Source organism: Dendrobates tinctorius, unplaced genomic scaffold (genome assembly GCF_039654945.1).
Source record: "Dendrobates tinctorius isolate UK_male_01 unplaced genomic scaffold, ASM3965494v1 ptg000120l, whole genome shotgun sequence".
NCBI lineage: Eukaryota > Metazoa > Chordata > Amphibia > Anura > Dendrobatidae > Dendrobates > Dendrobates tinctorius.
Genome location: NW_027361788.1, coordinates 26,395,050 through 26,419,248, shown reverse-complemented (window position 1 = coordinate 26,419,248; position 24,199 = coordinate 26,395,050). Strand labels below are relative to the sequence as shown.

Sequence of the window (24,199 nt, the reverse complement as noted above, 5' to 3'; positions counted from 1 at the left end):
AAACCATACGGGAGTAAACCCCTGATTTGGCGACTAGCCTCAGGGCTGTAATACAAGAGTGTCACGGTCCTGTCAGCGCCGGTGTGCAGCCACTGCTGAGCAGGGACTCACCCACATTGCAGAGGGGCCCGGGGTCAGATACGGCCGGGAAGCTCAGGCTAACAGGACCTGGAGACGCTGAAGTTAACAAGCAGCGAAGGACCCAAGGTCATGTGACTGCAAGGGGCGGGGCTTAGCGTCCTGCTGCCAGAGATCGGCAGGACACTAATACAGGAATACTCAGGTCAGACAAACGGGTTCATACACAGAGATAGCAGTAAAGTACCAGGGATGAGACAGAACGGATAGTCGGGGCCAGGCGGTGGTCAAAGCCAAACAGACATAGAAGGTACCAAGCAGAATCCAACAAGCAGTATCCAGAGAACAGACCGAGTCGAAACCAAAGTATCAGGCAAACAAGAGCACAGCACAAACACACTCAGGGGTCAACACACTCTGCCAAGGGCGAAAGTATAACTGATGGGGATTGGAGCTTCCTGAGGCTATAAAAAGCTTTCCCAGAACCAAGGAGAGGCCACAATAATAAGCCCCAGGTGTGCAGGTAAGAGCCTGCACTGGGATCATAACATTTAACCCCAGAAGTGCAGGTCCATCAGCACTGGTTCCAGACATTAACCCCAAGCGTGCGGGTCCAACCCGCACTGAGATCATGACAAAGAGGAGGTGAAAGGCTCCCTAAAGGCAGCCCTTAAAAAGACGAATAAAAGAAGCCGCAAAAGGAATTCTGATTCAGAGGCCTCACTAGGGCAGAAAGGTCGGGAAAGATCCCTGTCCCCCTCCACCTCCTCTTCCTCGACGTGTTTCCCAACAGAGGACATAGAAAAACTGGTCAAAGCTGTCAGGTTTACAATGGGCCTTAAGGAGGAAAAGACTCCTAAATCATTGGTGGATGTTATGTTTGGAGGACTGGAGGAAAGGAAATAACGCACCTTCCCTGTAAATCAGGGGTGGGGAATCTTTTTTCTGACAAGGGCCATTTGGATATTTATACCATCCTTCGGGGACCGTACAAACTCCGCCCACAAAGTACATCCTGACTCTGGCACTGGTGTCAGGACGTAATCTTTCATTGCATGCCCTTCAGTGTTCAGTAGTGAACACTGCATGTGTGTGCTCACTGAGGATTAAGAAATTAATGAGCTGGTGGCAATCAAAATATAACTCCCTGCCAAAGTACTGTGGTCCCTGAGAATCTGCTTGGGGGCCGGATTAAAGGTCATCGAGGGCCGTAAATGGCCCTGGGGCCTGAGGTTCCCCACCCCTGCTGTAAATGATGAGATAAAGGCCTTAATTGACAGGGAATGGAAAAAAACTGAGAGGTCAGGTGCCTTACCTTCTACATCAAAAAGGAGGTACCCATTTGAACAAAAAGACTCAGAAATCTGGGAAAAAGTCACAAAAAATTGATGGTGCCGTAGCTAAATCCTCAAAAAGGGTATCTTTACCATTAGAGGACTCTGGCGTGCTGAAAGACCCACTTGATAAAAAAGCAGATGTGTTATGATTGAGTCACTGTAGGAGGCAAAAACAGAAATGCTAGCTAAGTCCAGAAAACCAGAGAGGTTGGCAGCTATCGGATTGCAGACCCCTGAACCTATCAACACAACTAGCAGTAGCCGTGGGGGGTTCCTACGATGCCCTAGACCCCTCGATCACAGCCGGAGAACTATATAGCCTAAAGACAGAAAGGGAAATCTAAACTGCCCCAGAGCAGACCCCAAAGCAAAAGGCAGCCCCCCACATATAATGACGGTGAAGCAAGAAGAAAGAACACTAACACAGACAGAAAGATAGACTGAGCAAAGACGGGGCCCAAGCTAACTAGATAGGAAAGGGCAGGAAGGCTGCTGTCTGCAATCCGTGAAAAACCCTATGAAAATAAGAGCCAACAAACCGACAGTGAAAATAGCCCTGAAGACGCTAGGCTTCAAAAAGCTATGTCAGTACTCAGGAATATTCTGAAGACAGAGCAACCTGCAAAAGAAGATTCAGCTCACCCCAGCAGGGAATGGCAGAATCCAGAAAAGCAAGGCAAACAAAAACAAAACACAAATGCTAACAGGCAAAGCAGAAAACTTAGCTTTAGAGGAGCAGGAATCAAACTGGTCTCACAGAAGTCCACAGAGAAATCACCCGCAGGGCAGAAGGGCGTCGGCAGCCTTATATCCAGTCCGTGACTCCACTCAGCCTGTCATCATAATCAGGCTCAGGTTCCTGATAATCAGGCTCATTACCTTCCTTTACCAGAATAGGGAGTTCACCAGACCTCAGTGACGAAGGGGAAAATGAACTCACAACACAGATGGGTTCCTGAAGCATATCTGGGAAGCATCGGCAGGCGGATTAAAACCGGCAATAGCTGGTACTTGTACCGCTCGTGCCCTCGTGGTCTGGCTACAACAAATAGAGGACCAGATCAGGGATAAAGTGACTAGGGATGAAATACTGTCTAATCTGACACTGGTACATGGAGCAGCGACTTTCCTAGCGGATACCACTGCAGATTCCGCAAGATTAACAGCTAGAGTGGCAAGCTTGTCAAATGCGGCAAAACGAGACCGGTGGCTTAAAGGGTGTCCAGAGGATTTGCCATCGAAACATAGACTATGTTCCATTCCATGTGACGGCCAATTCCTCTTCGGGAAAAAACTAGAGGAAATTTTGGAGCATGCGGGGGATAGGAAGAAAGTTTTCCCCCGATTTCCGGGAGAACCCAAAAAGCAGCCCTTTCAGAGGAGAAGATTTAACAGGAGTCGTCCCCAGGGAGATAGAAAAAATTGGGACTTTAAAGAAAGGAGAGGATCGGGCTATATGTTTAAAGGGCCCCCTACTTCCTCCAAAAAATCTCCCTATTGACATCAGGTCGGAGGTAGAGGGGAGGCTTTCTCTCTTCCTTTCCGCCTGGGCAGATATCTCCCCCAGTACATGGGTTCTAAGCATAATCAAGAATGGTTTAAAAATAAAATTCACCTGTCCGCCCAGGCGCACCTTTATAATGACACCACGAAGGAAAGCCCAAGACCAACAAATGGCCCTGGAGATGGAAGTCTTGGGACTAGTACAAAAACAATTCCTACAGGAGGTCCCAGTTCAAGAAGAAGGAAGGGGGTTTTACTCCCCCCTCTTTTTAATACAAAAAACAGACTGCTCTTGGAGGACCATAGTCAACCTGAAGAGACTCAATCAGTGGGTAGACAATTGCTCCTTCAAAATGGAGTCAATCAATACGGCCACAAAGATCCTGTTCCAGCACTGCCTCATGGCAATGATAGACTTAAAAGATGCCTACTATCATATCCCAATCCATCGGGAGTATCAAAAGTACTTGAGAGTAGCGCTTTATGTCCAAGGTCAGGTCAAACACTACCAATACACAGCCCTTCCGTTCGGCCTGTCTACAGCCCCCAGAGTTTTCACCAAGGTGATGGCCGAAGTAATGTCATTTCTTCGTTCCCGGGACATAGTGATCGTCCCATACCTGGACGACTTTCTTGTCGTAGGGAGGTCGGAGGCCCATTGCGCACACCAAGTGAAGGAAGTGATATCAACTTTAATAGGGCTAGGATGGATAGTAAACACCCACAAGTCGAGATTAACACCAGTAAAGGTGCAATCCTTCCTAGGGTTAATACTGGACTCCGAGCGACAGCGCTGCCTCCTACCTGAGAACAAAGTGACCAAGATAAGGGCCCTAGCTCACACAGCAATAGAAAGGCCGGCTATGACACTGAGGAACGCAATGTCCCTTTTACCCTTTTAGGCTCATTGACATCATGCATACCCGCGGTAGCGTGGGTACAGTACCACTTAAGACAACTGCAGTGGGAAGTTCTGTCAGCGCAGAAACAATTGAAAGGGCGTTTAGAGGGCGAACTATGTCTCTCCATGGAGGTAAGAAATTCCCTACTCTGGTGGACTGTAGAAGAGCATCTAATAGCCGGTGTCCCATGGCAGAAAGCAGTCGAGGACCTCATTACAACCGACGCAAGTGCCACAGGGTGGAGAGCACACCTGAGATCCCACTCGATACAGGGAACCTGGTCCTCACTAGAAAAGGGTCACGGTTCAAATGTAAAAGAACTATGGGCAGTAGAGAAAGCCGTGAAACATTTTCTCCCCTTGCTTCAGGGAGCCACACTCGGGTCATGACGGACAATCGTGCAGTGGTAGCTTACATCAACCACCAGGGGGGAATGAGATCTCGGGGCCTCATGGAAGTATCAAATCTACTTTTCCATTTAGCAGAACAACATTTGTTATCCATCACGGCGCTGCATATAAAGGGGGTCGAAAACACACAAGCAGACTTCCTGAGTCGCAGGCACCTGAGACAGGGGGAATGGTCCTTAAACCCCCAAATCTTCCAACAAATAGTTCTAGCTTGGGGCAAGCCGGAAATAGACCTGTTCGCCACCTCACACAACAGGAAGGTCAAGAATTCCTGCTCACTGACTCCAAGAGAAATTCCCTTTGCAGTAAATGCCCTACAAATACCCTGGAAGTTCTCCCTGGCCTATGCATTTCCCCCGATAACAATTATCCCCGTAGTAGTCAGGAAAATCAGGGAGGATCGAGCAAGAATAATTCTTATAGCTTCATTTTGGCTGAGGAGGCCTTGGTTCTCCCTTCTGAGACTCATGTCAGTGACAGATCCATGGAACTTACTGGAAGTTCCAGACTTGCTTTCCCAGGGACCAGTGGTCCACTCTCAGGTGAAGGGCTTCCATCTGGCAGCCTGGAATTTGAGAGGGCGCTACTGAGTCGCCAGGGATTCTCACAAGGGTTAGTCTCCACCCTGTTGAAGAGTAGGAAACCTATAACATCCCAAATCTACGATAGAACCTGAAAAAAGTTCCTAGACTTCCTGGGGGAACCTTTAGGGGATGTTGCTCCAGTGGGACCTATCCTAGAATTCCTACAGTCGGGGCTGCAACTTGGGTTAGCCACTAACACCCTCAAAGTCCAAGTCTCAGCTCTGGGGGCCCTATATAACCGCAACCTAGCAGCCAATAGGTGGGTGTCCTGGTCCATAAAGTCCTGTGGCAGGTCGAGGCCGGTCATTATCCCAAAGATACCACCCTGGGACCTGAATCTAGTCTTAGAGGCTTTAACCAAAGATCCCTTTGAACCATCACAAGAGCTGTCACCAAAACTTCTCACACTTAAAACTGTATTATTGGTAGCCTTAACATCGGCCCGTAGAGTGAGCGACCTACAAGCTCTGTCTATATGCCCTCCATATACGCAGATCTTGGATGACTGAGTGGTTCTAAGACCAGACCCAGCCTACCTCCCCAAGGTGGTCCAAAAGTTTTATAGGACTCAAGAGATCTCCTTGCCATCTTTCTGTAATAATTCTAGAAACCCTGGGGAGCAAAAGTTCCATACATTGGACGTAAGGAGAGCCATATTACAATATACGTCAATAACTAGTCAGTGGAGGAAAGATCAGTCCCTGTTTGTAGCCTTTCAGGGTAGTAGAAAAGGGTACGGGATAGCTAAGAGTACCATTGCCAGATGGATCAGGGAGGCCATTATGTTATTCTGCTCTGCAAGTGGCGCTCCGGTTCCAGAAGGCATCAAGGCTCACTCCACCAGAGCCATGGCTACCTCCTGGGCAGAGAAGGCTGAGGTATCGATTGAGCAGATTTGTAAAGCCGCTACTTGGTCCTCACCTTCAACCTTTTTTAAGCACTACCGACTTGATCTATCTTCCTCTACTGACCTAACCTTTGGTAGAAGGGTGCCACAAGCGGTGGTCCCTCCCTAAGGTGTCGTATTCTACAAAAGTCTCTCGTGTGCCGTCATGGGAGCTGGGAAAACACCAAGGTTACTTACCGGTAGCCGATTTTTCCGGAGCCCATGACAGCACGGGTATATTCTCCCCCCCATCACTCCTTTGGTGTGCACTATAGTTTGGGTGCTTTTTTTAGTTAAATATAATGTGGTGATAGTTTTACCATGTGTACTAACCTGGGGGGCCTCTCATGCTCTGTAAACCAACTGAAGCGAGGGAGAGATACTGCCCTTTTATCTTCAGTAGGGTTCCTGTCCTGGCTGGGCGAATCCCCTCTCTCATGTGTGCAGTCATGGGCTCCAGAAAAACCGGCTACCGGTAAGTAACCTTGTTGTTTTACAGATACTCTGTATATGGCGCCTGTACGCTGAAGATACTGTATGTATATGGCACCTGTACGCTGTAAATACTCTGTATATGGCACCTGTACACTGCAGATACTGTGTGTGTGTGTGTATGTGTGTGTGTGTGTGTGTGCGTGCAATTATCAGCCTAGAAGCTGCGCATGGGATGTACTTGGACGTTCCAACATGACAACAATCCAAAACACGAGGGCAAGTCGATCTGTCATTGGCTACAGCAGAACAAAGTGAAGGTTCTGGAGCGGCCATCTAAGTCTCCTGACTGTAATATCATTGAGCCACCCTGGGGAGATCTCAAGCACGTAGTTCATGCTACATAGCACAGGAATTTACAGGAACTGGAGACTTTTTGCAGAGAAGAGTGTGCAGCTTTACCATCTGAGAAAATAAAGAATCTCATCCATAACGAACACAAAAGACTTTAAGCTGTCATTGATGTTAGAGGGGGCAATACACTGTATTAAAAAATGGGGTATGTAAACTGTTGATCATGGTCATTTGCATGTTTTAGGTTGTCATTATGATTTAAAAAGAGAAAACACAGTAGTTTGACAATAAATGTCTTCACCCAACCACTAACCATGAGTGGAGAAAAAGTTTTGGTGTTATCATTCATGTTATCTGAAAAAAGGCCAAGAAAGCAACAAATCTGACGGGGTATGTAAACTTTTGAGCACTTCCACATCTGCATCCCAGCTTCTATCACCACTTCTGTTGGCCTCTCACAGCTCTCAACCTCTGAGACACACAAAGACAGTAACACTCTTGACCTGGTCGTTGTCTGTCTCTGTTCAATCTCCTACCTACATAACTCACCGCTTCCCCTCTCTGACCACAATATTTTCTCCTTCATGCTCACAAATCCTTGCCCACCCCAGCACACTCCTGTCTATCACACATTCAGAAATCTACAAGCCATTAACCCTCAGACTTTTTCAGACTCCCTACAATCTACCCTGTCCCCAATCTCCTCTTTTTCCTGTCCTGATCTGGCTGTTCATCACTACAACATTCTAAAGGCCCTTTTACATTTAGCGATGCACCAGCGATCCGACCCAGTCAGGATCGCTGGTGCATCGCTAAATGATCGCTAGTGAGCTGTCACACAGGCAGACCTCACAGCGATGCAGCAGCGACGCAGCGCACGATACTCACCTTTCACACACAGCGATCCTGGCGTCCTGCCGCCCGCCTCCACGCGTCGCTCGTCGTCACAGCAGGAAGCCCCAGCAGGAAGCTGATGACGAGAAATGGAGCCGAACATTCTCGCGCGATCAGCGATGGACAGCAGGGGAGCTGGTCGGAGGTAAGTATCACACATAGCGATATCGCTATAACGTCACAAAATCGGTGACGTTATAGCGATATCGCTAGCGATATCGCTATGTGTAAAACCCCCTTTAGAAGCACCCTTGACCAGGTAGCGCCCCTCACCCTTAGAACCTCCACACACAGAATAAAACAGCCCTGGTTCACATCGCAAACTCTACTTTTCCAGCGATGCTCTAGGAGTGCTGAACACCGATGGAGAAAACCCGCACACCAGAAGACTTCATCCACTTCAAATTTATGTTAAGAACCTTCTGAATTGAGAGTCCTCAGTGGTTGATACCTTTTAATGGCTAACTGAAAAGATGGTAACACATTGCAAGCTTTCGAGACTACTCAGGTCTCTTCATCAGGCATAGACTAATACAAAATCTGAACAGTCACATATTTATACACAATACAGCACAGAAAAAATGCAATAGATGAGACAAGTGACGTGAAGCAGAATTATGATTATGGGAGAGGGAGAAACATAAATATTGGACCAGTTCATAGATAAGGAGTCCGGATGTTTTATTGTCCTCTGATTGGGGTCTCCTAATGTGTTGTGATGCCCCCACAAGGTCTTAGGAGCAAATTCCTTACTTGATGTAAAAAGCAAGCAACCCCAATGAACTTTTTGACACCTTTCTCTTCCTCCTCAGGCCAAAAGCACAAGCCCCTATCATAGACATTTGTGCAGATGACCTGGCCTCCCACTTTATAGAGAAAATAGATAATATCCGTCAGGAAATCCGCTCCACCAAGTGCTGTGACTCCCATCCCTCCCTGCATTTCCCCTGGCTCACTTTCCACATTTGATCCCTTCACAGAAGAAGTCGTCTCCAGACTCCTCTCTTCTTCTTGTACGACTACATGCACTACCAACCCCATTCCCTCACATCTCCAGTTTCTCTCTCCAGTCATCACAACTTGCCTAACTACAATCTTTAATCTCTCCCTCTCCTCGTGCATTTTCCCATCCTCATTCAAACACTCTATCGTTACTCCATTACTAAAGTAACCCGCTCTCGACCCATCCTGCACAAACAACTACAGACCAGTCTCCAACCTCCCCTTCATCTCTAAACTTTTGAAGTACCTAGTCTACTCCCGCCTTACCTGTTACCTCTCCACTCACTCCCTCCTGGACCCTTCACAGTCCTGTTTCCGCCTCCTACATTCAACTGAAACTACACTAATTAAAGTTACCAATGACCTTCTGACAGCAAAATGTAACGGTGACCACTCTCTGCTCATTCTTCTCGACCTTTCTGCAGCTTTCGACACTGTTGACCACTGTCTCCTACTCTGTATTCGCCAGTCACTAGGCATTGAGGACATTGCTCTCTCCTGGTTCTCTTCCTATCTTTCTGACCGCTCCTTCAGTGTTTTGTTCGCTGGCTCCACGTCATCTCTTCCTCTCGCTGTCAGGGTACCTCAGGGCTCAGTCCTTGGCCCCCTACTCCTCTCTCTCTACATGGCCCCAATTGGACAGACCATCAGCAGATTTGGCTTTCAGTACCATATTTATGCTGTTGACACAAAACTGTATATACGTCATTCCCCGACCTTACCCCCGCGGTACTACAGAACGCCAGTGACTGACTGTCTGTAGTCGCCAACATCATGTCCGCTCTCTATCTGAAACTTAACCTCTCAAAAACTGAACTTCTCCCGCCATCTACTAACCTCCCTAAATCTGACATTTCCCTCTCCGTGGGTGGCACCATAATAACACCCCAGCAGCAGGCGCGCTGCCTGGGTGTTATGTTTTACACCAATCTCTCCTTCACATCCCACATAAAATCTCTTGCCCGCTCTTGCCCCTGGCACCTAAAGAATATCTCTAGAATCCGCCCTTTTCTCGCCATGGAAACAAAAACCCTCACTGTCGCATTGATCCACTCCCGCCTGGACTACTGCAATGTTCTATTAATTGGCCTCCCCATTACTCGACTTTCCCCTCTCCAGTCCATACTTAATGCAGCAGCCAGGGTCATCCATCTGGCTAATCGGTACTCAGACGCATCCGCTCTTCGCCAGTCGTTACATTGGCTGCCCATTCATTATAGGATCCAATTCAAAGTACTTGTTCTCACCCACAAAGCTCTCCACAGTGCTGCACCCCCCTACATCTCCTCCCTCATTTCTGTCTATTGGCCTAACCGACCGCTGCGCTCTGCAAAGGACTTTTGACTAAACTCTGCACTAATCCGCACCTCCCACTTCCGACTCCTCCCGAAGACTTCTCCCGCACTGCTCCAATCCTCTGGAATGCTCTACTCCCAAGAAATTAAGAAATTAGGACTATCCACAATTTACACAGTTTTAGGCGCTCCCTCAAAACACATTTGTTCAGAGCATCCTATGACGTTCGCTAATCAAAGTCATTTTATGTGTAACTGTGCGTGTATAGCCCATTCACTATCTCCATCTATCCTTCTCTCCCTCAAGATGGCTGGACCATCATTGTAAATACACACCTGTACTCTGTATCTCCCCCACCTCTTTGTAGATTGTAAGCTCTCACGAGCAGGTTCGTCATATTTTGCTTTAATTATTGTATTGTTAACGTTGTTACTTATGACTTGTGTTTTGAAACTGTTAAACTGTAAAGCGCTGCGGAATATGTTGGCGCTTTATAAATAAAGATTATTATTATTAGTATATCTCGACTTGAGCAAAGCATTTGCTAAAGTAGCTCATACTATCCTTATTGAAAAAATGACCATGTATGTGATTTATAAGGCTATGGTTAGGTGGATTCATAACTGGCTCAGTGATAGTACTCAGAGTGGTAATATATGATTGCACATCCAATTGAAAGAGTGTTTCTAGTGGGGTGCCACAAGACTCTGTCCTGGCCTCAGTGTTGTTCAACATTTTTATAAATGATCTAGATAAGTGTGCTGAAGGTAAACTAATCAAATGTGCAGACTATGCAAAGCTAGGAGGAATAGTTAACACTAGAGAAGACAGAGAAAGGATTCAGAAGGATCTAGAGAAGCTTGAACCAAGGGGGAGTGACTAATAGAATGGAATTTAACAGGAAAAAATGCAAGATTAGAATAGAAAACCACTACAATGTTTCTGTTTCTTTTCACTTTTACCCCCATACTACTTTCTTTCTTACTATCTCCTGTAATCCCCACACCTAGTAAGGAACTAGTTATTTTCCCCTCCATCCTCCCCAGCCATCTCACCTCCTCCTCACAACTGTTCCTCCACATGAAATCCTTTTTCTCCAGACACACACGGCCGCATCATGTCCTATCCTGCTCCCACCTTTTAACTCTCTGTCTGCTACTCTTCATTGCTGGCGACGTATCCCCAAATCCTGGCCCTCCTCAACACAGCCCCACACTCATTTCTAACACCCAATCACGATCCTCTACACGTTTTCGCAATGGTGATAACCTCATACCCATTCATCCAGCCCACACTCCCCCAGTCCCCCTTTCTGGAGCACTATGGAACGCATGCTCTGTCTGCAATAAACTGTTGTTTATCCATGACCTTTTTATCACCAACAAACTCTCCTTCCTTGGCATCACTGAAACCTGACTCGGCCTCTCCAGATGCACTTTCTTATGGCGGATTCCATCTCTCTCACACCCCTCGCCCCAGAACCAAACGTGGTAGAGGAGTTGGCTTGCTCCTGTCCGATACCTGCTCCTTTACCCCAATTCTCCTACAACCCTCCACTACTCTTCCCTTGTTTGAGGGGCACTCCGTCCGCATCTATTCCCTCGCCAACCTCCAGCTGGCTGTCATCTACCGCCTCCCAGAACTCGCCATCTCCACCTTTCTTGACCACTTCACCACCTGGCTACTTAATTTCCTCTCTGCTGACATCCCCACTATCATCATGGGTGACTTCAACGTCCCCGTTGACTCTTCCACCCCAGCTGCCTCTAAACTTTTATCGCTCACTGCCTCCTTTGGCCTCGCTCAATGGTCCTCCACGGCCACTCACAAAGATGGTCACCTGCTGGACCTCATCTTCACCCACCTCCGTAGCCTTACTAATCTCACTAACTCACCCCTCCCCTGTCTGACCACAACCTACTGACATTCTCTTCCCTCTCCTCTCCTACTGCGCAACCCCCACTCCACAAACTCACTCACCCTTGCAGAAATTTCAAACACCTCAATTTACATTCACTCTCTGAGTCCTTTCTCCCTCTTACAAACATAGCTTCCCTTCATGACTCAGATGCTTCTTTCTCTTTTTATAACACCACAATAACAGCAACACTTGATTCGGCCACCCCTCTCTTGCATAGCAAAACTTGTACAGCCCTGGCTGATCAGCCTGACCAAAGAACTGAGACGGGCTTCCAGGGTCACTCAACAGAGATGGAAGAGATCCCGTTCTGCCGAGCACTTTATCACTGCCGCAAAACAAACTTACTTCACATCTCTCCCTGTCTTACAACCCTAAACAGCTTTTCAACATTTTTAATTCTCTACTTCGTCCCCTAGCACCTCCTCCCTCTCCTCTCATTTCTGCTGTAGATTTTGCCTCTATCTTTAAGCAGAAGATCGATAAGATCATAGAAAGCTTTTGCCCGCATCCCCCAATGCCCCTCTTAGCTGCTCACCCCTGTTCCTCCAAAACCAGCTTCTCCACCATGACAGCTCTCCACCCTCCTGTCAAGATCACTTCTCACCTCTTGCACGCTTGAAGCGCTCCCGTCCCACCTCATCCCTAACCTCACCACAGTCTTCATCCCAATCCTAACACACCTCTTCAACCTCTCACTTACAAATGGTGTCTTCCCCTCATGCTTCAAACATGCCTCGATTACATCCATCCTCAAAAAGCCCTCTCTCGACCCATCCTCTATTGTGAACTCATTTTCTGCTCCACCAGTTGAGATTTCTCCTTCCGTTCTCCCTCTGGTGGTTACAGGAGGTAGTGATGTTGGTTTAATTGGTAGTGATCTGCCACCTGATGAGGAGGATGATGATTGGATCTCTGGAGTATCAGACTGGATATAAGACAGCTGACGCCCTATCCTGGTGCTGGTGATTCAGTCTGCTTCTCAGGTCTTGGACTTCAGCTCTGTTCCAGTCTTCTCAAGTTAAGTTTGTTTTTGCTATTGTTCACACTTGCTCTTGTTGGTCAATTCAGTTTTTTGTGGTCAGCCAGCCCCTGCTGGGGTTGTGCTGAATTTCCACTCCTATTTATCTGTATTTGCCTTTTGGTCCCCTATAAGATTGGCCTCTTTTTGCTCTGTCTCAGAATATTTCAGAGTGCTGCTATAGTGGGAGAAGTCTAGTGACTTCAGGGTTAATTTTGCTATCAGAAGTGTTGGACATTATTTTGGTAGAGTTTTTGGCAGATTGCAGACAGTGTCTTTCCTTTCCTGTCCTTTCTAGTTAGTCGGGCCCCATCGTTTGCTCAGCCTATTTTTCTGCCTTTGTTTGTGTTTTCATCTTGTTTCACCGTCAATACATGTGGGGGGCTGTCTTTCCTTTGGGGTCTGCTCTGGGGCAGTTTGTTTTCCTCTTTTCCTGCTTTAGGCTTATGTAGCTCTCCGGTTGTGACGAGGCGTATAGTATCATCGTAGGTACGCTCCACGACTGCTGCTAGTTGTGTGGTAAGATCAGGGATCTGCAATCTGCATAGTTACCAACCTCTCTGGTTTTCTGAGACTTGGCTTGTGTTGTTTTTTCCTCCTCGGTGACCCATTCATAACAGAATCACCAGCCATACCGCAGATTCTAGGGTACTCAAAAGCAGGAGAAAATTGTTTTTAAAAAGGAAAAAAAAAAAGAAAAGTGTCAGAATTTTTTTTTTTTAAATTACATTTTTTCATCTTTTTCTCCGGGGCCGTAGGAGGATTTTTTTTTCCCCTCTCCTAATGGAGATTAAGCAACTGTCTGATCATGTGGAGCAACTTGCTGCTGAAGTACAGGGAATTTCCACCTATCTCATTCAGTCACATGCTGCTGAACCCAAGATTCCTGCTCCTGATGTGTTTTCTGGGGATCGGTCTAAATTTCTGAATTTTAAGAATAATTGTAAATTATTTCTTGCCTTGAAGCCTAACTCATCAGGGAGCTCTGTGCAGCAGGTTAAAATTGTCATCTCTTTGCTGCGCGGCGATCCCCAGGATTGGGCTTTTTCTCTGACACCTGAAAATCCTATTCTGACTAATGTGGATGCATTTTTTCAGGCCTTGGGGTTGTTGTATGATGAACCTAATGCCGTTGATCAAGCTGAGAGAACTCTGTTGACATTAGACCAGGGTCAGGATCCTGCAGAGTTGTACTGTCAAAAATTCTGAAAGTGGGCGGTCCTTACTACATGGAATGATAGTGCATTGGCAGCTCTCTTTCGGAAAGGTTTATCAGAGGCCGTAAAAGATGTTATGGTGGGATTTCCTGTTCCCTCTGGTCTGGATGGCTCTATGTCATTAGCCATTCAAGTTGATCGGCGTTTATGTGAACGTAAAACTACACGGGAGGCGCTGCCACCTTTTGAACAAATGTCTGAACCTGTGCAATGTGATGGGGCTTTGTCTAGGGCGCAACGTCAGGAGTTTAGAAGGCGTAATAAGCTGTGTTTTTTCTGTGGAGACGCCTCTCATACTATTTCTGTCTGCCCTAAACGAGAGAAACGTTTTGCACACACACTTGCTGTGTGCAGTGTACATAGAATCATAGAATCGTAGAGTTGGAAGGGACCTCCTGGGCCATCTGGTCCAACCCCCTGCTCAAAGCAGGATTCGCTAAATCATCCCAGTTAGATGTCTGTCCAGCCTCTGTTTGAAGACTTCCATTGAAGGAGAACTCACCACTTCTCGTGGCAGCCTGTTCCACTCATTGATCACTCTAACTGTCAAAAAGTTTTTTCTAATATCTAATCTGTGTCTCCTCCCATTCAGCTTCATCCCATTGCTTCTAGTCTTTCCTTGTGCAAATGAGAATAAAGTTGATCCTTCTACAATGTGACAGCCCTTTAGATATTTGTAGACAGCTATTGTCTCCTCTCAGTCTTCTCTTTTGCAAACTAAACATTCCCAAATCCTGCAACCTTTCCTCTTAAGACAGGGTTTGCAGACCAGTCACCATTCTGGTCGCTCTTTTCTGAACTTGCTCCAGTTTGTTGATGTCTTTTTTAAAACGTGGTGCCCAAAATTGGACACAATATTCCAGATGAGGTCTGACCAAAGAGGAGTAGAGGGAAATAATTACTTCATGTGATCTAGACTGTATGCTTCTGTTAATACATCCTAGAATTGCATTTGCCTTTTTTGCTGCTGCATCACACTGTTGACTCATATTCAGTCTGTGATCTATTAGTATACCCAAGTCTTTTTCACATGTGCTGTCACTTAGCCCTATTCCTCCCATTCTATATATGCTTTTTTCATTTTTATTGCCCAGATGTAGTACTTTGCATTTCTCCCTGTTAAAAACCATTCTGTTAGTTGCTGCCCACTTCTCCAGTTTATTTAAATCTTTTTGAATCCTCTCTCTCTCTTCTCTAGTATTAGCTATCCCTCCTAGCTTTGTGTCATCAGCAAATTTAATCAGTTTACCCTCAATTCCTTCATCTAAATCGTTGATAAAGATGTTGAACAATACAGGGCCCAGGACAGAGCCCTGTGGTACCCCACTTGAGACATTCTTCCAACTGGATGTGCAGCCATTTACGACCACTCTTTGGGTCCGATCACTAAGCCAGTTATGAATCCACCTAACAGTTGCCTTGTCCATTCCATACTTAGTCATTTTTTCAATAAGGATTGTATGAGAGACTTTGTCAAATGCTTTGCTGAAGTCAAGATATACTATATCTACAGCATTTCCTTGATCCACCCAATCAGTAATACCATCATAGAAGGAAATTAAATTAGTCTGACATGACTTATTAGTTACAAACCCATGCTGACTCTGTTTAATCACTTCATTCTTATCCAGGTATTGACATACATGTTGTTTAATAATTTGTTCAAAGATCTTTCCTGGTATAGAAGTCAGACTCACCGGCCTATAGTTGCCTGGGTCCACCTTCTTCCCCTTTTTGAAGATAGGAACAACATTTGCTCTTCTCCAGTCTTCTGGCACTTCTCCTGTTCTCCAAGAATTTTCAAAGATTATGGAGAGGGGTTCAAAAATTTCTTCTGCTATCTCCTTCAGTACTCTGGGGTGTAATTCATCTGGACCTGGAGACTTGAATTCATTTAGGTTAGCTAAGTGTTTCCTCACTATCTTTCTGTTTATAGATATCCTGGATTCTTCTATTCCCTTAATAGGACAGTGAATAACAGTTGATGTTACATTTCCTTTCTGAGAGAAAACAGATGCAAAATAGGAATTTAAAAGTTCAGCCTTCTCAACATCCTGTCTTACCATTTCATCATTTTCATCCTGTAAAAATCCTATAGCATCTTTGACTTTTCTTTTACTTTTGGCATATCCCCAAAATCCTTTATTATTGCTTTTGACATCTCTTGCAAGCCTCAATTCATTTTCAGCTTTAGAGAATCTGATTTGTGCCTTGCAGGTTCTGCAGACAGCATTATATTCTTCTTTAGATATGCCTCCTTCTTTCCATTTTATAAACATTTTTTGCTTCCTTTTTAGCATGTGCTTAAGTTCTGTGTTCATCCATCCTGGTTTCCTTAAATGCTTCCTATTCTTCCCTCTTTTCGGAATTGTTAACAACTGTGCTTTGAGAATTTCATTTTTCAAGATTTCCCATCCTTACTGGACATTTTTGTCTTTAAGGATATCCAGCCATTGGATCCCTCCAATTCTCTTTCTGAATCCCTTAAAATCTGCCTTTCTGAAATCTAACCTTGACGTCTGAGTCTTCACAGGTCTTCCGCCTCTAGTTATCCAAAATTCTAAAATAGCATGGTCGCTACCTCCTAGGGTCCCAGCCACTTTTACCTCCTCAACCATTTCCTCCCTGTTTATTAGGATTAGATCCAAGGTAGCAGTTCCCCTTGTTTTCTCCCCTACCTTTTGGAAGATAAAGTTGTCAGCAAGAGAGGATAAGAATTTCCTTGACCTGTTAGTTTTGCCTGAGAGAGATTCCCAACAAATGTCTGGATAGTTGAAATCTCCCATGACAACTATGTCATATTTTTTGGAGAACTTGGCCATTTGATGCATAAAGAGTTCATCCATATCTTCAGCTTGCACAGGCGGCCTGTAGTAAATGCCTACAATGGTGTCCTTTCCATTGTTCTGTCCTTGTATTCTTACCCAAACAGTTTCCACAGAACTCCCAGTCTCTGAAGCTTCAATCTCTGTGCAGATATACGCGTTTCTAACATACAATGCGACACCTCCTCCTCGTTTATCAAGTCTGTTTCTTGCAAATAAGTTGTATCCTTCTAGTCTTGTATTCCAATCATGTGTATTGTCCCACCAACCTAAGTTCCTTTTGGCAATTACTCTGATCTGCTCCTTGTCCACATTTTCCACTAAGGCTTTTGTGGATTCAAGAGCAGCTCTGAATCTGATGGATTCGGACTTTGCTAAACGTTGTGGTTTGTCCATTATGCCTCTGCAGATGCCTATTCCTTTGAGGGGTATTGATGCCACTCCTTTGGCGGAGAATAAACCTCAGTATTGGACCCAGGTGATAATGCGAGTTGCCCCAGACCACCAAGAAAATTGTAAATTTTTGGTGCTGCATAATTTGCATGATACTATTGTTCTGGGTTTCCCCTGGTTGCAAACTCATAACCCAGTTTTGGATTGGAAATCTGTGTCTGTGGTGAGTTGGGGTTGTCAGTGTGTTCTTAGGGATGCTCCTGTTTTCTCCACCTCTCCTCAGTCTCATGATATTCTTGATTATCTGGCTGATTTCTCTGATGTATTTAGTGAGAGTAAGGCTAGTTTCACATTTGCGTTTAAGGCCGCAGCGTCGGCCTGCACACGGCCGCCACTAAGCCCCGCCCCCTGCCGTGCCTCCGCCAGTAGCTCCGCCTACGGGCGCATGACGCTGCATGAGTCCTGCGTCCCCTATCTTTAGCACTGGGGACGCAGGCCGTGCACAGGTATGCGTTTGGTGGCGCATGCGTCCTTTTGACGCTGCACCGACCAGCGCCAAATGTAACAGGTTGCAATTTGATGCGCAAAAGGACGCATGCGCCGCCAAACGCATACCTGCGCACGGCCTGCGTCCCCAGTGCTAAAGGTAGAGGACGCATACAGCGTCATGCGCCCGTAGGCGGAGCTGCTGGCGGAGGCATGGCAGGGGGCGGGGCTTAGCGGCGGCCGTGCGCAGGCCGACGCTGCGGCCTTAAACGCAAAAGTGAAACTAGCCTAAGTCTGCGTCTTTGCCTCCTCATAGGAGTTATGACTGTGCAATTGAGTTGATGCCTGGGTGTAAATTTCCCAAGGGTTGGCTTTTGAACTTATCTGTACCCGAACATGATGCTATGCAATCCTATATTAAGGAGTCGTTGGAGAAGGGTCATATTAGACCATCCTCGTCACCTTTAGGCATTGTTTTTTTTTTTGTGGCCAAGAAAGATGGTTCATTAAGACCGTGTATTGATTATCGTTCCCTAAACAAAATGACGGTTAAATATCAGTACCCGTTACCTCTGATGTCTGATTTATTCTCCAGAGTTGAGTGCCTGCTGGTTTACTAAGCTTGACCTCAGGGGGGCGTATAATCTTATTCGCATCAAGCATGGGGATGAATGGAAGACGGCGTTTAATACTCCGGAGGGACATTTTGAGTACCTGGTGATGCCTTTTGGGCTCTCTAATGCCCCTTCTGTCTTCCAGTCCTTTATGAATGATATTTTCCGAGACTTTGTGGATAAGTTTTTGATCATCTATCTGGATGATATTTTGATCTTTTCTAGTGATTGGGAATCCCATGTGGAACATGTCCGGACTGTGTTCCGGATTTTGAGGGAGAATTCCCTGTTTGTTAAGGGATTGAAATGCCTCTTTGGTGTACAGAGGATTTCATTTTTGGGATTTATCTTATCTCCATCGACTATTGAAATGGACCCGGCCAAGGTACAGGCCATTTATGATTGGGTTCAGCCCACTTCTTTGAAGGCTCTCCAGAAGTTTTTGGGTTTTGCTAATTTCTATCGTAAATTTATAGGTAATTTTTCTAGTATTGTCAAACCACTGACTGATCTGACCAAGAAGGGAGCTGATGTGCTGAATTGGTCTCCTGAGGCTGTCTCAGCATTTCAGGAGCTTAAGCGGAGATTTACTTCAGCTCCAGTTTTACGGCAACCTGATGTCTCACTTCCATTTCAAGTGGAGGTAGACGCTTCTGAGATTGGTACAGGAGCTGTTTTGTCCCAAAAAGACCCTGTGACTTCTAAGATGAATCCCTGTGCCTTCTTTTCTCGAAAGTTTTCCCCATCTGAGCGCAACTATGACGTGGGGAATCGGGAATTGCTGGCCATGAAATGGGAATTTGAGAAGTGGAGACATTGGCTGGAGGGAGCTAGACATCAATTTGTGGTCCTCAACGATCACAAGAATCTGATTTATCTGGAGTCGGCCAAACGCTTGAATCCTAGACAGGCTAGATGGGCCTTATTTTTCACACGTTTTAATTTTGTGGTCTCTTTTCTTCCGGGCACTAAGAATGTTAAGGCAGACGCCCTTTCTAGGAGTTTCTTTGCTGATTCTCTTAATGTGACCGAGCCTACTACTATCCTAGGTGAGGGGGTAGTTCTTTCTGCCATTTCGCCTAATTTGAGACGCGCCCTGGAGGAATTTCAGGAGGATAGGCCTGAGGGTTGCCCTATGGGAAGATTGTATGTTCCTGACCAGTGGAGAAAGAGAGTGATGTCTGAAGTCCATTGCTCCGCATTGGCTAGTCATCCAGGTGAAACAGGCCTAAGATATTAGAAAAAACTTTTTGACATTGCCTTGTGTGGTAGAATCTATAGAAGGCCTATATATGTATTCAGCAATCTATATTTTTGCCTTTCTTGGTATTTGTTTTTAAGCATTACATAATATGTGATACCCACATTCCCAAATTAAATACTGCCAGACTTTTAAGATTTGTTACACTAGCACCATAATAATTTTCTGTTTATGCCTATAGTTAACACTCTTTCAGTACAATAACGCCTATCTTACGTCAAGACATTAATTTCCATAAAGTGAATGATTCCACATTGTTCTCAAACTATTGTTCATGAGATGTTGGTGTAAAATGGGTGCGTGCGGATTCGGGGAATGTCAATAATGGCTGTTAGCCACGACTTGCTTTTAGGAATCTCAAATATCTTCGCATAAATAATCTTTGTCAGATTATTTTTAGTTTTGAGAGGAATTCAAACATCTGCTACTGTGAAACCCTGATGGTGGCCGGTTCTTCTGGGTTATCAAGAAATATAGTTCTAACTTTTTTGTCCAATCCAACATCTCCATAGTGTGCGTGCACAATAAATCCATAATGGCTCTGCTCTTGCTGGGATCAGGGTTTACCATTGTGGTGACTTTGTTGGATTAATTTGCAAATGTACTTGATTCCCGACAATACACATTGACTTTAGTATTGACTATTAATGTAAAGAATAGTGCTTCACGTGGGGCTTTTCTTTGCCATTGAAACCCCCCAATGCAAGCATAAGGTTGGCAAGTACATGTATATGTGTGTGTGTGTGTATATGTGGGTCAATATTAAGGGCTTAGAAAACATGGCTGCTTCTTCCAGAAATGGCATGACCGTATCCAAGCTTTGTTTCTGTTACATCAGATCTATTTAAAGGCATTTAACTTTTATCGCATTATTGATGGCCTATGCTAAGGATATCAGATTAAGGATGGCCATATCTCTTATGGTTGGTTTTGTGGCTATTGCGTGTGCCCTGCTGCTTCCTGAATGCCTTCACTAGTTTAGGTGATATAGGGGTCTGCCTGATGGGACTGCAACGAATTCCAAGTATGGAGCTTTGAATTGCCCTGTTGTGAGTGGCCACAATCACAGCCACAGATCCATTCATTCTTTGTGGGGCTACTGGAAATGACCAAGTACAGAACTTTGCTTTTTTCCATCAGTCCAGTAGAGAATGAATGGAGCAGTGAGTCGCATGCACAGTTGCCGCTTCATTCCTACAGAGCATGTCAGAGCTAAAATTGTCAGTTTCGGGACTCTTCTGTGTGCACAGCTGCTTCTTCGGTGCAGATACTGCTTTTGTATAAATGCGCGCAAAGACATTTAAGCCCTATCTTAATAATAAGAATAGGTCATCAATATTACGATCCTTGAAAATACATTTAAAGGATTATTTGCAACTTTAAAATTTAGCATCTGTCCAATGTTTAGGTTTTAACTTGTAGATCCGTGGGGGCCAACCTACTGGACCTGCAACTGATCCCGGGCTTTGAACTGATTTCTCAGAGTGGAGCAGTGGCCGTGCTTGCATACCAACGTTCCATTCATGTTTTATAAGACTGCTTTTTCCAGCAGCCCCATAGAGAATGAATGGCGCAGTAAAGCACATGCACAGCCACCACTTTATTCTGACACTGTATTTCAGAGCCCATTTCTCTTGATTGATGTGGGTTCCAGCAGTCAGGCCCCCACCGATCTACAATTTGTCACCTCTTCTTTGGATAGGTGATAAATTTTAGTGTTGGAAATAACTCTTTAAGTTAAAGGAGTTGTCCACTACCTGGACAACCTCTTTTTTAATAAAGCACTATCCATTGTAAAATAATATATACTTGCCTCCTGCACCGCCTCCGTTCCTTCGCGACACCCAATAGCGGTCGCTGATTGGCTGTAGGGCTCTGGGAGATTGGGTGCTGGAATTGAGAATATGCTGTTTTTATCTTACAAAGGGGGAAGTACCCAATTTAAAAGGGGTTGTTTGGATAGAGAACAAACCCTTTAATCAGTTTGGATACAATCCTCCTAATCCTGGACAACCCCTCTAACTATTCATTTACAAAAGCCTATGCCTCAAACTGTAATAATGGTCTCAACATGAAGGGAATGCGCAGTGATGTTGTCTGTATGAATGGCTTTCTATTGCATTTCATTTCTATCATTTCTTTATCATATAAAAAGCCATCTGGGGTGAAGTGATGGAAGAGAAGGTTATAATTTTTCAGACTTTATTTTAAGGAAATTCCAAAATTTGAGTTCTCTTTCTCTGAGAGCTGAAAATAAATTCAGTTTGTGCCCTGACGTACGTGTTATAATAACATGCTGTCATGTATAACCTGTCCGGAGAGGTGTCATCATTCCATCTAACCTGTCATTTTGCTTCCCTTTTAGGGCGATGAAGGACCAATTGGACCACCAGGAGATCCCGGTCTGGAGGTACAAATTTAGGATATTTCGTTATAATTTGACTCCAATTAACGTGTTTGGTATTCGTAGACATCCACAGGAAATGAAGCATGTTCCTGCCCAATGTTTTCCTAACCTAATATAACACGGCCGCACCACCTACAAGAAATGACACTGGCCAGGATGAAATCAGAAGGTCATTATTTATAGGGCAGAAATAGAAGCCCCTTTATGTCCGGAGGATTGCTGTCACGTCGCACTGGAGGGTGCGCTATACATGACTGTCACTTGTGTCCTGCTGAAATCTGTCCCCACCTGCTGTCACCAGAAGCGCTGCTGGTTCTCCATCACCCTTACATCTTCGCTTGCTAACAGTTCATCTTTGATTGCTATTTTGAAATACTAATTTGCACTCGGTATAGACCCTTTTTTCATAAATTGCCCAATAATGGGGTTTTTGATGCATTTGAGAGTTTACTAGGACAACTTTTTGGTCTTATATTCTATTAGATAAGTGTCATGATCCAGTGTTGGATCTGGCGGTATTAAATGCATTAAGTGAACTTTTTTTCCTTTGGTTCCAAAGTGTGTCGTGATTGCCCCCTGTGGCCATTAGAATCATCACGTGGTGTCGTTCATTCTAAGTTGCCCGGTGGTGGGGAATGGTATCGCACCTTAAGTTTAGGTTAATGTTCACTTAATTATGGATCAGGTGTGACACCCTATAAAGGTGTGCTCAGGGTGTTCACTCACTGCCTGTGATATTGTGAGATTGTTCACTTTGAGTTGGAGATCCTGGAGGAATGATGGAGCTGGTGAGGAGTCCTGCGCAGCTTAGCCAGGGGGGAAGAGTGTCAACTATGGTGTCTGGACGAAGGGCTGGCATGGCGTGGTGGGGTCGCAGTGATGGAGTCAGCGGGAAGTGTCTGCATGGTCTGGTGGAGTGGCTACTATGGAGAGTGGCACTCACCATGTGGGACTTGGCCGCTGAGCTGGACTCAAGCATGCTTGACTTCATGGCAGAAGCTGAACTCATCCTTGGGACTCTGGTGCTAAGCAGCTGCAACTGGTGGTGGACTCTGCTCCAAGGCTGCACTAAGGTGAAGGATCCTGTTATGGTGATGGATCCGGGTGGAGGAGAAGATGCACGCAGGTGGTGGGCTCTGTTGCTGGGAGCGCACGCAGCAGAGCAAAGCTAAGTGGTGTTTCCCCTGTATTGTCTCTTTCCTCGTGTGTTATTAGTGCAGTGGTGGGATTAGTCTCCGCACCGACCCATTCCCTAGTGAGGGTTTAGGGTCAGGGTGAGCAAGGGCGTTAAGGTACGCGTGCGGCGACAGGTGCGGAGCCTGTTTAGGAAATGTAAGGAGTGCAGGGACACTGGCTCAGGGGAGCTTAGGAGGTCTCCATGTCCCCATTCCCTATCGCAGGGCCCACCATTGTTAAAGTTTCCCAGGTTCCCCCTTTATTATCTGATTATTGTATGTATAACGTGTAATACCTAAATTCACCAGGTGGAGGCGGCGTATCCACCTGCACGTTTTATTATTTAAATTCGCCCCACTGGAGGCGGTGTATCCAGGGTCACGTGTGTTATGGGTTCGCCTTGCGGCATCATCTGCGACCTGACACACGTGACCATGACATTATCACAGGCCTTACAGTTTTTTTTTCTGGTGAGCTTTGGCCATGTGGAGACCGCTGAGTAATTGCTGCCGGGCCTCACTGAGGTGAGTGGGGAGCGGCATGGTGTGTTAGAGCCGCTGCAGCAGCAGTTATCACGGTCTGGGGCCTCTGCTCAGGTAACCAGGAAATTAAAATGGCGGCTTTGGCAAATTACGGGGCTGGCAAAAGCCCCTGGAGTCGCTGCTGGGGAGCGGGACTTGCTCATGCACGTGGGCGTACCCAGGCAGGTGGGAGGAATGGTGCCCCACGGAGCTGCTTGGTGTTCCCCGAGGTGAAGGGGTGCGTTCCAGTGATGAGCAGACTGGTGTAGAGTCCGCGGGGCTTACGCCAAATCTTCAATACTGTCGAAGTAGCCGCCCCTCCTGGTCGTGTGGAGGCGACCAGGGAGTGTATATATTTTCCTCCATATTCCTGCGGCTCTGGTACTAAAGCCCCCTAGAGTCGCTGCTGGGGAGCGGGACTGGTTCATGCATGCGGGCGCACCCAGGCAGGTGGGAGGAATGGTGCCCCACGGAGCTGCCTGGTATTCCCCGAGGTGAAGGGGTACGCCCCTGTGGTGAGCTGACTGGTGTGATAGTCCGCGGGGTTTACGCCATATCTTCTATGCCATCGAAGAAGCTGCCCTCCTGGTCGTGTGGAGGCGACCAGCGAGAGTATATTTCCTCCATTTCCCGGTCCCCTTCTCCTCCTGGTGTGTGCAGCAGGTGTGCTGCGGGGGAGTAG

At 46.0% G+C, this 24,199-nt stretch overlaps 1 protein-coding gene across 1 annotated transcript in view; it reads left to right on the top strand.

Annotated features, from left to right (window-relative positions):
• Positions 1-24,199, top strand: part of COL27A1 (collagen type XXVII alpha 1 chain) — a 460,501-nt gene that overhangs the window by 217,686 nt on the left and 218,616 nt on the right. The window contains exon 22 of the mRNA XM_073590987.1: positions 21,779-21,823. Coding sequence (XP_073447088.1) covers positions 21,779-21,823 — 45 coding nt within the window. The remainder of the gene's footprint in view (positions 1-21,778; positions 21,824-24,199) is intronic.